This window comes from Myiozetetes cayanensis, unplaced genomic scaffold (genome assembly GCF_022539395.1).
Source record: "Myiozetetes cayanensis isolate MyiCay16 unplaced genomic scaffold, myiCay2020 scf469, whole genome shotgun sequence".
Lineage (NCBI taxonomy): Eukaryota > Metazoa > Chordata > Aves > Passeriformes > Tyrannidae > Myiozetetes > Myiozetetes cayanensis.
Window position 1 is genome coordinate 1 of NW_026087708.1, and position 14,163 is coordinate 14,163.

At 47.0% G+C, this 14,163-nt stretch overlaps 1 protein-coding gene across 1 annotated transcript in view; it reads left to right on the plus strand.

Moving 5' to 3' along the window:
- Nucleotides 1-331: 331 nt before the first annotated feature.
- LOC126648225 (endoplasmic reticulum transmembrane helix translocase-like) overlaps nt 332-14,163 on the plus strand; it is a gene marked incomplete at its 3' end in the record, with an annotated part of 33,388 nt that continues 19,556 nt past the window's right edge. The window contains exons 1-6 of the mRNA XM_050330974.1: nt 332-628; nt 3,842-3,931; nt 5,889-6,085; nt 8,066-8,138; nt 11,849-12,004; nt 12,099-12,168. Of these exons, the coding sequence (XP_050186931.1) occupies nt 332-628; nt 3,842-3,931; nt 5,889-6,085; nt 8,066-8,138; nt 11,849-12,004; nt 12,099-12,168 (883 nt within the window). The remainder of the gene's footprint in view (nt 629-3,841; nt 3,932-5,888; nt 6,086-8,065; nt 8,139-11,848; nt 12,005-12,098; nt 12,169-14,163) is intronic.

Here is a 14,163-nt window from a genome sequence, read left to right on the forward strand (position 1 = left end):
GCCCCCTTCACTCACATGACGAGGCCGCCTCCGCCAGCACTTCCGCCAGTACTTCCATCAGCACTTCCGCCAGCACTTCCGTCATCACTTCCGTCATCACTTCCGCCAGTACTTCATCATCACTTCCGCCAGTACTTCCCTCAGCACTTCTGCCAGCACTTCACGAACACTTCCGTCACCACTTCCGCCATCACTTCCGCCATCACTCCCCCTCCGCGCAGGCGCTTTGGGGAAGGGGAGGGAGGGAGGGAAGGGGGAAGGAAAACCCGAGGGGGAAGCGGAAAGGCCCGGGCCGAGAAGGGGAAGAGAAGGGGGCAGGAGGGAGGGTTAAATGGCGGCGGCCTCGGCGGCCCCTGAGGACGAGCTGGTCTCGTCGGTGACGCTGTACCGGCGGCGGCCGCGCCTGCTGCGCGCCACCGTGCTGCCCTTCGCCGCCGGGCTCTACCCGGCGTGGCTGTGGCTGTGGGGGCCGCGGCTGTGGCGGAGGAGGAGGAGGGCGAGGAGGGAGCAGGGCGGGCCGCCTGAGGCGGCGCTGCTGGCGCTCGGCGCCATCGCGGCTCTGCAGCTGCTGACGGCGCTGGTGGGGCTCTGGTCCGTGCACGCCCAGTGCGCGCTCACCTGCGTCAGGGTGAGTGAGGGGGAGATGGGGTGTGAGGGGTTTGGGGGTTTGGGGTTTGAGGGGGTGAGGGGGTTTGGGGTTGGGTGTGAGGGGGTTGGAGGTCTGAGGGGGAGAGGAGGATTTGGGGTTGGAGGTGTGGGGGATTGGGGGTGTGAGGGGAAGGGGGGTTTGAGGTGAGGAGAAGGGAGGATTTGGGGTTGGGGTGTGAGGAGCGTTTGGGGATGTGAGGATCGGGGGTGTGAGGGGAAAGGGAGGGATTGGGGAGTGAGGGGGAAAGGGGAGATTTGGGGTTGAGGGTATGGTTCTGAGGGAGGCTGTGAGGGGGAAATGGGGATTTGGGGTGAGGGGTTTGGGGTTGGGGTGAGGGGGTTTGGGTGTGAGGGGGATTTGGGGGTTTGGGGTTTGAGGGGGATTTGGGGATTTGGGAGTGTGAGGGGAAAGGGGATTTGGGGTTGAGGGGTGAGGGGGATTTGGGGTGTGAGGGTCTGAGGAGGTTTGAGGTGAGGGAAAGGGGTGGATTTGGGGTTGGGGGTGTGAGGGGAGATGGGGGTGAAGGTGGAGGATTTGGGGTTGGGGTGAGGGAGAGGTTGGGGTTGGGGGTGTGAGGGGGAAAGGGGGATTTGAGGGTGTGAGGAAAGGGGAGGATTTGGGGTTGGGGGTGAGGGGAAAGGGGTGGATTTGGGGTTGGGGTGTGAGGGGGAAAGGGGGATTTGGGGTTGGGGGTGTGAGGGGGATTTGGGGTGTGAGGGGTGTTGGAGGTGTGAGGGATTTAGGGTGGGGAGGGGATTTAGGGGTGGAGGGGATTTGGGGGTGTGAGGGTTTGGGGGGTGAGGGGGAAAGGGGGATTTGGGGTGTGAGGGGTGAGAGGAGGTTTGAGGTGTGAGGGGATTTGAGGGTGTGAGGGGGTTTGGGGATTTGGGGTTTGGGGATGTGAGGGGGTGAGTGAGGGATTTGGGGTTGGGGGTGAGGGGGAAAGGGTGAGGGGGTTTGGAGTGTGAGGGGATTTGGGGGTTTGGGGTTTGAGGGGATTTGGGGGTGTGAGGGGAAGGGGAGAATTTGGAGTTTGAGGGTGTGAGGGGATTGGGGATGTGAGGAGGAAAGGGAGGATTCGGGGATTTGGGGCTGGGGGGTGAGAGGGGTTTGGGGTGAGGGGGATTGGGGGTGTGAGGGGAAACGGGAGGATTTGGGGTTGGGGCTGTGAGGGGGTTTGGGGGTGTGAGAGGAAAGGGGAGGATTTGGGTTTGGGGTGTGAGGGGTTGGAGGTGTGAGAGAGGTTTGGGGTGTGAGGGATTTGGGGGCTTGGGGGTGTGAGGGAAAGGGGGACTTTGAGGTGTGAGGGGAAAGGAGGGATTTGGGGGTGAGGGGAAAGGGGGAATTTGGGGTCTGGGTGAGGGGATTTGGGATCTGAGGGGTCTGAGGGGGTTGAGGTGGAAAGGGGAAATTGGGGTGTGAGGGGGAAAGGGGAATTTGGGGGTCTGGGTGTGAGGGATTTGGGGTATGAGGGGTTTTGAGGTGGAAAGGGGGAAATTGGGGGTGTGAGGGGGAAAGGGGGAATCTGGGGGATTTGGGGTTTGGATGTGAGGGGTCTGAGGGGGTTTTGGGCTGGGGTGCAGGGTCTGAAGGGGGATTTGGGGTGTGAGGGGGTTTGGGGTGAGGGTCTGAAGGGGGATTTGGGGGTGTGAGGGGGTTTGAGGTGTGAGGGTCTGAAGGGGATTTGGGGAGTGTGGGTTTGGGGTGTGAGGGTCTGAAGGGATTAGGGGTGTGAGGGGTTTGGAGGGTTGGGGTGTGAGGGCGAAGGGGGAATTTGGGGTGAGGGGAAAGGGGGATTTGGGAGTGTGAGGGAATGGGGATTTGGGGGTGTGAGGGGAAAGGGGTGGATTTGGGGTTGGGGGTGTGAGGGGAAAGGGATTTGGGGTGTGAGGGGATTTGGCGGATTTGGGAGTGTGAGGGAATGGGGGATTTGGGGTGTGAGGGGGAAAGGGTGGATTTGGGGCTGGAGATATTTGGAATTTGAGGAGGATTTTGGGGGGGATTTGGGACTGGGGATATTTAGGATTTGAGGAGGATTTTGTGTTGGATTTGGGACTGGAGTTATTTAGGATTTGAAGAGGAATTTGGGGGGGATTTGGGACTGGGGATATTTTTGGAATTTGAGGAGGATTTTTGTGTTGGATTTGGGACTGGAAATATTTAGGATTTGAAGAGGAATTTGGGGGGGATTGGGACTGGAGTTATTTAGGATTTGAGGAGGATTTTTGAGGTGATTTGGGACTGGGGATATTTGGAATTTGGGGAGGATTTTGGGGGGATTTGGGACTGGGGTTATTTAGGATTTGAAGAGGATTTTTCGGGTGATTTGGGACTGGAGTTATTCAGGATTTGAGGAGGATTTTTGAGGTGTTTTGGGACTGGGGATAATTGGGATTTGAGGAGGATTTTTTGGGTGATTTGGCACTGGAAATATTTAGGATTTGAAGAGGATTTTTTGGGTGATTTGGGACTGGGGATATTTGGAATTTAAAGAGGATTCTTGGGGGGATTGGGACTGGGGATATTTGGAATTTGAGGAGGATTTTTGGGTTGGATTTGGGACTGGAAATATTTAGGATTTGAAGAGGAATTTGGGGGCATTTGGGACTGGGGATAATTGGGATTTGAGGAGGATTTTGAGGTGGATTTGGGATTGGAAATATTTAGAATTTGAGGAGGATTTTGTGTTGGATTTGGGACTGGAAATATTTAGGATTTGAAGAGGATTTTGGGGTAGATTTGGGACTGGGATTATTTAGGATTTGGGGAGGATTTTTGGGTTGGATTTGGGACTGGGGATATTTGGAATTTGAGGAGGATTTTGGGGGGGATTTGGGACTGGAGTTATTTAGGATTTGAGGAGGATTTTGGAGGTGATTTGGGACTGGGGATATTTGGAATTTGAGGAGGATTTTTGGAGGGATTTGGGACTGGGGATAATTGGGATTTGAGGAGGATTTTGGGGGGATTTGGGACTGGAAATATTTAGGATTTCAAGAGGAATTTGGGGGGATTTGGGACTGGGGATATTTGGAATTTGAAGAGGATTTTGGGGGCGGATTTGGGACTGGGGATATTTTCAGGTGATTTGAGGGGGATTTTCAGGTGGTTTGGGATTGGGAATGTCCTGATCCCAACCCAATTCCTCCCGTGATGGGAATTCCCATTTTTTTTTCCCCTCTTTCCCACCAGGAACCGTGTCCCAAAAAAGCCACCTTGGCCAAAGTGGTGCCCACCCCCAACAACGGCTCCGTGGAGCTGGTGCCGCTCCAGAGGGATCAGGTGAGAGGATCAAATATCGTTAATTAAGTAGAAAATCACGTTAATTAATGCTCTTTATTCTTCCCAGGGTGAGGATGGGGAGGAATCCCTTTCTTTCCTGCCTGAAAATATCATTTATTGAGTAATTCCTGCCTGAAAATATCATTGAATTGAGTAATTCCTACCTGAAAATGTCATTTATTGAGTATAAAATAACATTAATTAATCCTCTTTGTTGTTCCCAGGGTGAGGATGGGGAGGAATCCCTTTCTTTCCTGCCTGAAAATGTCATTTATTGAGTAATTCCTGCCTGAAAATATCATTTATTGAGTAATTCCTACCTGAAAATATCATTGAATTGAGTAATTCCTGCCTAAAAATATCATTTATTGAGTATAAAATAACATTCTTTAATCACCTTTGTTGTTCCCAGGGTGAGGATGGTGAGGAATCCCTTTCTTTCCTGCCTGAAAATATCATTTATTGAGTAATTCCTGCCTGAAAATACCATTAATTAACTATAAAATCCACTTAATTGCTGATTTTCTTGCAGGATGAGGACGGGGAGGAGTCGCTGTCGTTCGAGTTCCAGAAGCTGCGCTATTCGTACTTGGAACATTCCAGAACATTCTGGAACATTCTGGAACACACCATTAATTGAGTGTAAATTGAGGTTAATTGATGATAATTTTGTGTAGATTGATGTTAATTACTGATTTCTTTGCAGGATGAGGACGGGGAGGAGTCGCTGTCGTTCGAGTTCCAGAAGCTGCGCTATTCCTACGTGGAACATTCCAGAACATTCTGGAACATTCCGGAACACACCATTAATTGAGTGTAAATTGAGGTTAATTGCTGACAATTGAGTGTAAATTGATGTTAATTGCTGATTTTCTTGCAGGATGAGGACGGGGAGGAGTCCCTTTCGTTCGAGTTCCAGAAGCTGCGCTATTCCTACGTGGAACATTCCGGAACATTCCGGAAAACCCCATTAATTGAGCGTTAATTGAGAATAATTGCGTGTAAATTGAGGTTAATTGACGATAATTGAGTGTAAATTGAGGTTAATTGCTGATTTTTCCCCAGGATGAGGATGGGGAGGAGTCCCTTTCGTTCGAGTTCCAGAAGCTGCGCTATTCCTACGTGGAACATTCCGGAACATTCCGGAAAACCCCGTTAATTGAGTGTAAATTGACATGAATTGCTGATTTTCTTGCAGGATGAGGATGGGGAGGAGTCCCTTTCTTTCGAGTTCCAGAAGCTGCGCTATTCCTACGTGGAACATTCCGGAACACACCATTAATTGAGTGTAAATTGACATGAATTGCTGATTTTCTTGCAGGATGAGGACGGGGAGGAGTCCCTTTCGTTCGAGTTCCAGAAGCTGCGCTGTTCCTACGTGGAACATTCCGGAACATTCCAGAAAACCCCATTAATTGAGCGTTAATTGAGAATAATTGCGTGTAAATTGAGGTTAATTGACGATAATTGAGTGTAAATTGACATTAATTGCTGATTTCTTTGCAGGACGAGGACGGGGAGGAGTCGCTGTCATTCGAGTTCCAGAAGCTGCGCTATTCCTACGTGGAACATTCCGGAACATTCTGGAAAACCCCGTTAATTACGGTGTAAATTGACGTTAATTGATGATAATTTTGTGTCGATTGACGTTAATTGATGATTTCTTTGCAGGACGAGGACGGGGAGGAGTCGCTGTCATTCGAGTTCCAGAAGCTGCGCTATTCCTACGTGGAATATTCCGGAAAACCCCATTAATTGAGGTTAATTGATGATAAATGAGTGTAAATTGACGTTAGTTGCTGATTTTTCCCCAGGATGAGGACGGGGAGGAGTCCCTTTCGTTCGAGTTCCAGAAGCTGCGCTATTCCTACGTGGAACATTCCGGAACACACCATTAATTGAGGTTAATTGATGATAAATGAGTGTAAATTGACGTTAGTTGCTGATTTTTCCCCAGGATGAGGACGGGGAGGAGTCCCTTTCGTTCGAGTTCCAGAAGCTGCGCTATTCCTACGTGGAACATTCCGGAGGGGGGCGTGGCTTCGTTCCGGTGGCGTTCCCGGTGGAGCGGCCCCTGCGGCACTTCCAGAACTGCCGGGGGTATCAGGAGGAGCGCGAGGTCCGAGCCGCCCGCAGGAAATACGGAGACAACAGGTGAGGGATCCCAACCTTCCCCCCACCACACATCCCTCACATCCCAAAAACACAAAAATCAGGGAGCAAAGTGGTGTAAATTTTAGGCCTGGGGTTTAAATTAAGGTTGGGAAGAGAAAGGAGAAAGGTTTGGAATAAAGATTGGGAAGAAAAAGGAGAAAGATTTGGAATAAATTGGAATAAAAATTGGGAAGAGAAAAGAAGATTTGGATGAGGAATGAAAATTGGGAAGAGAAAGAGAAGGTTTGGAATAAAGATTGGGAAGAGAAAGGAGGAAGATTTGGATGAGGAATAAAAATTGGGAAGGGAAAGGAGGAAGGTTTGGAATAAAGATTGGGAAGAGAAAGAAAGAAGATTTGGATGAGGAATAAAAATTGGGAAGAGAAAGGAGGAAGGTTTGGATGAGGAATAAAGATTGGGAAGAGAAAGGAGGAAGGTTTGGAATAAAGATTGGGAAGAGAAAGGAAGAAGGTTTGGATGAGGAATAAAGATTGGGAAGGGGGAGGAATAAAATTGGGAAGGGGAAGGAGGAAGATTTGGATGAGGAATGAAAATTGGGAAGAGAAAGAAAAAGATTTGGAATAAAGATTGGGAAGAGAAAAGATTTGGATGAGGAATAAAGATTGGGAAGAGAAGGGAAAAAGGTTTGGATGAGGAATAAAAATTGGGAAGAGAAAGGAGGAAGGTTTGGAATAAAGATTGGGAAGAGAAAGGAGGAAGATTTGGATGAGGAATAAAAATTGGGAAGAGAAAGGAGGAAGGTTTGGAGTAAAGGTTGGGAAGAGAAAGGAAAAAGGTTTGGATGAGGAATAAAAATTGGGAAGAAAAAGGAGGAAGATTTGGAATAAAGATTGGGAAGAGAAAGGAAAAAGATTTGGATGAGGAATAAAGATTGGGAAGAGAAAGGAGGAAGGTTTGGAATAAAGATTGGGAAGAGAAAGGAAGAAGGTTTGGATGAGGAATAAAATTGGGAAGGGGGAGGAATAAAATTGGGAATATAGATTGGGAAGAGAAAGGAAAATTGGGAAGAGAAAGGAATAAAATTGGGAAGGAATAAAATTGGGAAGAGGAAGGAAAAAGATTGGGAATAGGGAGGAATAAAATTTGGGAAGAGAGGAATAAATTTGGGAATATAGATTGGGAAGAGGAAGGAATAAAATTGGGAAGGAAAGGAATAAAGTTGGGAAGAGGAAGGAAAATTGGGAAGAGGAAGGAAAGCTAGGAATACAAAGAAAAATTGGGAAGAGAAGAATTGGGAAGAGGAAGGAAAAAGGATTGGGAAGAGAAAGGAATAAAATTGGGAAGAGAAAGGAATAAAATTGGGAAAGGGAAGGAATAAAATTAGGAAGGAATAAAATTGGGAAGAGAAAGGAATAAAATTGGGAAGAGGAAGGAATAAAATTGGGACGAGAGAGGAATAAATTTGGGAATATAGATTGGGAAGGGGAAGGAATAAAATTGGGAAGGGGAAGGAATAAAATTGGGAAAGGGAAGGAATAAAATTGGGAAGAAGAAGGAAAATTGGGAAGAGGAAGGAATAAAATTGGGAAGGGGAAGGAAAATTGGGAAGTGAAGAAGGAAAATTGGGAAGAGGAAGGAAAAAGGATTGGGAAGAGGAAAGAAAATTGGGAAGTGGAAGGAAAACTGGGAATAGAAAGGAAAATTGGGAATAGAAAGGAAAATTGGGAATAGAAAGGAAAATTGGGAATAGAAAGGAAAATTTGGAAGAGAAAGGAATAAAATTGGGAAGGGAAGGAATAAAATTGGGAAGAGGAAGGAATAAAATTGGGAATAGAAAGGAAAATTGGGAATAGAAAGGAAAGTTTGGAATAGAAAGGAAAATTGGGAATAGGGAGGAACAAACTCCAAGCAATTCAAAACCCCAGGAGATTTTTCCCTCTGGAAAAGTCATTTGTTGGGGTTTTTTGGGATGGGATCTCCCTGAAAATTCCTGCTTTTTTTTTTCCATTCCTTTCCCAGGGCCGAGATGGTGGTGCCAGAATTCCTGGAATTGTTCAAGGAAAGAGCCACAGCTCCTTTCTTCGTTTTCCAGGTAAAAAAAACCCCAAAAACTGGGAAAAAAGAGGGGAAAATTCCCACAATTCCCACTGGGAAATCCCGGGATTTACACATGGAGGGCTGGGAAGATTCCAGGTGTTTTTGGGAGGGAATTTTTCCTCCTTTTCCAACTTTTTGGGAATTCCAGATTTAAATTCATGGAATAAAACATTAAAAATCCTTAAAAATCCCTGGAAATTCCTGGAATTTTTGGAATTCTGGGCTGGATTGGGCTCATTCCTCTCCTTCCAGGTGTTTTTGGGAGGGAATTTTTCCTCCTTTTCCAACTTTTTGGAATTTCACATTTAAATTCATGGAATAAAAGAAGATAATTCTTTAAAAATCCCTGGAAATTCCTGGAAATTCCTGGAATTTTGGGAATTCTGGGCTGGATTGGGCTCATTCCTCTCCTTCCAGGTGTTTTTGGGAGGGAATTTTTCCTCCTTTTCCAACTTTTTGGAATTCCAGATTTAAATTCATGGAATAAAACATTCAAAATCCTTAAAATTCCCATTCAAATTTTGGAAATCCCTGGAATTTTGGGAATTCTGGGCTGGATTGGGCTCATTCCTCTCCTTCCAGGTGTTTTTGGGAGGGAATTTTTCCTCCTTTTCCAACTTTTTGGGATTCCAGGTTTAAATTCATGGAATAAAAGAAGATAATTCTTTAAAAATCCCTGGAAATCCCTGGAAATTCCTGGAATTTTGGGAATTCTGGGCTGGATTGGGCTCATTCCTCTCCTTCCAGGTGTTTTTGGGAGGGAATTTTTCCTCCTTTTCCAACTTTTGGGAATTCCAGATTTAAATTCATGGAATAAAAGAAGATAATTCTTTAAAATTCCCATTCAAATTTTGAGAAATCCCTGGAATTTTGGGAATTCTGGGCTGGATTGGGCTCATTCCTGTCCCTCCAGGTGTTTTTGGAAAGGAATTTTTCTTCCTTTTTCCAACTTTTGGGAATTCCAGATTGAAATTCATGGAATAAAACATTAAAAATCCTTAAAAATCCCTGGAAATCCTGGGTATTTTGGGAATTCTGGCTTGGATTGGGCTCATTCCTCTCCTTCCAGGTGTTTTTGGGAGGAATTTTTCCTCCTTTTCCAACTTTTTGGAATTCCAGATTGAAATTCATGGAATAAAAAATTCAAAATCCTTAAAAATCCCTGGAAATCCCTGGAATTTTGGGAATTCTGGGCTGGATTGGGCTCATTCCTGTCCTTCCAGGTGTTTTTGGGGGGGAATTTTTCCTCCTTTTCCGACTTTTTGGAATTCCAGATGTAAATTCATTGAATAAAACATTCAAAATCCTTAAAAATCCTTAAAAATCCCTGGAAATTCTGGGTATTTTGGGAATTCTGGCTTGGATTGGGCTCATTCCTCTCCTTCCAGGTGTTTCTGGGAGGGAATTTTTCCTGCTTTTCTGACTTCTTGGAGTGAAATACTCCAATTATCCCAATTAAACCCCCACAAATCCCAGATATTTGGAATTTTTTGGGGATTCCAAAGGAATTTAGGGAATGTTTTCCAGGTTTTTCTGTGTGTGGGGACAACTCCTGACCCCCCTCAGGTGTTTTTGGGAGGGAGAATTTTCTTGCTTTTCTGACTTCTGGGAGCGAAATACTCAAATTATCCCAACCAAACCCCCCCAAATCCCATTTTTTTTGGAATTTTGGGGATTCCAGAGGAATTTAGGGAATATTTTCCAGGTGTTCTGCATGGGGCTTGTGGTGTGGGGACAACTCCTGTGTCCCCTCAAGGAGCCATCTCTGACTCTTTGTAGCGAAATATTCAAATTATCCCAAAAATACCAAAACAAATCCCAACCAAACCCCCTAAAATCCCAGATTTTTGGCAATTTTGGGGATTCCAAAAGAATTTAGGGAATGTTTTCCAGGTTTTTCTGTGTGTGGGGACAACTCCTGACCCCCTTCAAGGAGCCATTTCTGTGACTCTTTGTAGCGAAATATTGGAATTATCTCCACCAAACCCCCCCGAATCCCAACCAAACCCCCCCAAATCCCAGATTTTTTGAATTTTTGGGACTTTTTGGGAATTCTGGGAACATTTTTCCAGGTGTTCTGCGTGGGCCTGTGATTTGGGGACAACTCCTGTGTCCCCTCAAGGAGCCATTTCTGACTCTTTATGACAAAACACTCAAACTATCTCAACCAAACCCCCCCAAATCCCATTGTTTTTGAATTTTTGGGACTTTTTGGGAATCCTGGGGACTTTTTTAGGAATCCTGGGACTGTTTTCCAGGTGTTCTGCGTGCATTTGTGATTTGGGGACAACTCCTGACCCCCCTCTCGGGGAGCCATTTCTGACTCTCTATAACAAAATACTCCAATTATCCCAACCAAACCCCCCCAAATCCCAACCAAACCCCCCCAGATTCCATTTTTTTTTTGAATTTTTGGGATTTTTGGGAATCCTGGGAATGTTTTCCAGGTTTCTTTGCGTGCATTTGTGATGTGGGGACAACTCCTGACCCCTCTCAAGGAGCCGTTTCTGACTCTTTGTAGCGAAATATTGGAATTATCTCAACCCAAATCCCTTTTTTTTTGAATTTTTGGGACTTTTTGGGAATTCTGGGTACTTTTTGAGGAATTCTGGGAATGTTTTCCAGGTTTTTTTGCGTGCATTTGTGATTTGGGGACAACTCCTGACCCCCCTCAGGGGGATTTCTGTGACTCCTGGGAACAAAATACTTGAATTATCTCAACCCAACCCCCCCAAATCCCATTTTTTTTTGAATTTTTGGGATTTTTTGGCAATTTTGGGGATTCCAGAGGAATTTAGGGACTGTTTTTCCAGGTATTCTGTGTGGGGCTTGTGGTGTGGGGGCAACTCCTGACCCCCCTCGGGGGGGGATTTCTGTGACTCTTTGTAGCGAAATATTGGAATTACCCCAACCAAACCCCCCCAAATCCCAGATTTTAGAATTTTTTGGGATTTCTGAAGAATTTAGGGAATTTTTTCCATGTTTTTCTGTGTGTGGGGACAACTCCTGACCCCCCTCAGGTGTTTTTGGGAGGGAGAATTTTCGGATTTTCCCACTTTCCTGGAATGAAGTATTCAAATTATCCCAACCAAACCCCCCCGAATCCCAACCAAACCCCCCCAAATCCCATTTTTTTTGAATTCTGGGGATTCCAGAGGAATTTAGGGACTATTTTCCAGGTGTTCTGCGTGTGTCTGTGGTGCCTGGACGAGTACTGGTACCATCCTCGGGTGTTTTTGGGAGGGAGAATTTTCCTGCTTTTTTGACTTCTGGGAGTGAAATAGTCCCAATTTTCTTGACCAAACCCCCCCAAATCCCAAATTTTAGAATTTTAAGAGATTCCAAAGGAATTTAGGGAATGTTTTCTGGGTTTTTCTGTGTGTGGGGACAACTCCTGACCCCCCTCGGGTGTTTTTGGGAGGGAGAATTTTTGGATTTTCCCACTTTCCTGGAATGAAATATTCAAATTATCCCAACCAAACCCCCCGAAATCCCATTTTTTTGAATTTTTGGGATTCCAGAGGAATTTAGGGAACATTTTTGCAGGTTTTTTTGTGTGCATTTGTGACGTGGGGGCAACTCCTGACCCCCCTCAGGGGTGGGATTTCTGTGACTCCTGGGAACAAAATACTTGAATTATCTCAACCCAACCCCCCCAAATCCCATTTTTTCTGAATTTTTGGGATTTTTGGGAATGTTTTCCAGGTGTTCTGCGTGTGCCTGTGGTGCCTGGACGAGTACTGGTACTACAGCGTCTTCACGCTGTCGATGCTGGTGGCCTTCGAGGCGTCGCTGGTGCAGCAGCAGCTGCGGAACATGGCCGAGATCCGCAGGATGGGCAACAAACCCTACATGATCCAGGTAAATCCCGGGAATTCTGAGGGAATTCTCAGCCTTTCCCACGTTTTTGGGGTGATTTAAGGTGTTTTTGGGGTGTTTTTGGGGTGTTTTTCAGGTGTACAGGAACAGGAAGTGGCGGCCGATTTGCAGCGATGAGATCGTGCCCGGAGACGTCGTGTCCATCGGTGGGGGGGGAATTTGGGGATTTTGGGGGGAATTCCCGGGTTTTTTAGGGAATTTTTAGAAAGGGGGTTGGGGTGGGGGGTTTGGGGGATTTGGGGATTGGGGGTTGTGGTGGTTTGGGGTGGTTTTGGGGGTGATTTGGGGGGATTTTGGGGGCCTTTGGGGTGGTTTTGATGCTGATTTTGGGGTGTTTTTGGGAGGGCTTGGGGTGATTTGGGCTTGATTTAGGGTGGTTTTGATGCTCATTTTGGGGTGATTTGGGTGGGTTTTGGGTGGTTTTGGGGGTGATTTGGGCTGGTTTTGATGCTGATTTTGGGGCTAATTTGAGGTGTTTTTGGGGGGCGATTGGGGCGATTTGGGCTGATTTGGGGGGATTTGGGGTGGTTTTGGGGTGATTTGGGGGTTTTGGGTTAGTTTGGGGTGGTTTGGGGGTTTGGGGTGTTTTTGGGTGTTTTTGAGGTGGTTTTGGGGAATTTGGCGGGTTTTGGGGTGATTTGGGGGGGTTTTGGGGGTGATTTGGGTGGTTTTGGGGCTGATTCGGGGTGGTTTTGATGCTGATTTTGGGGTGATTTGGGGATGGTTTGGGGCTAATTTAGGGTGTTTTTGGGTGGGTTTTGGGGTGATTTGGGGGGTTTTTGGGGTGTTTTTGGGGCTAATTTGGGGGGGTTTTGGGGGACAGGTTTTAGGGTGGTTTTGGGGTGATTTGGGGATGGTTTGGGGCTAATTTAGGGTGTTTTTGGGTGGGTTTTGGGGTGATTTGGGGCGGCTTTTGGGGTGTTTTGGGGCTAATTTGGGGTGTTTTGGGGGACAGGTTTTGAGGGTGGTTTGGGGTGATTTGGGGATGGTTTAAGGTAATCTGGGGTGTTTTGGGGGATTTTGGGGTGGCTTGGGGATTTGGGGGTGATTTGGGGTGTTTTGAGGTGTTTTGTGGTGGTTTTGGGTTGTGTTTTGGGTGGTTTTGGGGCTGATTTGGGGGGTTTTGGGGGTTTTGGGGTGGTTTTTGGGGGCTTTTGAGGTGATTTGGGGTTTTGGGGGGTTTTGGGGGTTTGGGGCTGATTTGAGGGATTGGGGGTTAGGGTGTTTTGGGGATGATTTGGGGGGTTTTGGGGTGATTTGGATGGTTTTGGGGGTTTTGGGGGTTTTGAGCTGATTTGGGGTTTCGGGGAGGCTTTTGGGGGTGGTTTTGGAGGTATTTTTGGGGTGATTTGGGTGTGTTTTTGGTGGATTTGGGGGTGGTTTTGGGGATTGGTTTAGGGCATTTGGGGGGTTTGGTGGGGATTTGGGGCCTGGATTTGGGGTGTTTTGGGGTGGTTTTGGGGGATTTGGGGCTGGTTTGAGGGGATTTGGGGGGTTTGTGGGGTTTTTGGGGAGGTTTGGAGTGATTTGGGGTGGTTTTGGGGGGGTTTGGGGTGGTTTGGGGTGTTTTGGGGCTAATTTGGGGTGTTTTGGGGTTTGGGGTGATTTGGGGATTTTTGGGGGGATTTGGGTGGTTTTGGGGGCTGATTTGGGGGATTGGGGATTTGGGGTGGTTTGGGGAATTTGGTGGGTTTGGGGGTTATTTGGGGGTTTGGGGTTGATTTAGGGCTGGTTCTGATGCTGATTTTGGGGCTGATTTGGGGTGGTTTTGGGGGGTTGGGGTGATTTAGGGTTTAGGGTGATTTGGGGTGGTTTTGGGGGTTTTTGGGGGGGGGTTGGGGGATATTTTTGGGGCTGATTTGGGGTGTTTTTTGGGCTGATCTGGGGCCCGATTTGGGGTGGTTTTGATGCTGATTTTGGGGCCGATTTGGGGTGGTTTTTGAGCTATTTTGGGGCGTTTTTTGGGCTGAATTGGGGTGTTTTTGGGGCTCAATTTGGGCTGTTTTTGATGCTGATTTTGGGGCTGATTTGGGGTGTTTTTTGAGCTATTTTGGGGTGTTTTTTGTGCTGAATTAGGGTGGTTTTGGGGCTCAATTTGGGCTGTTTTTGACGCTGATTTTGGGGTCGATTTGGGGTGTTTT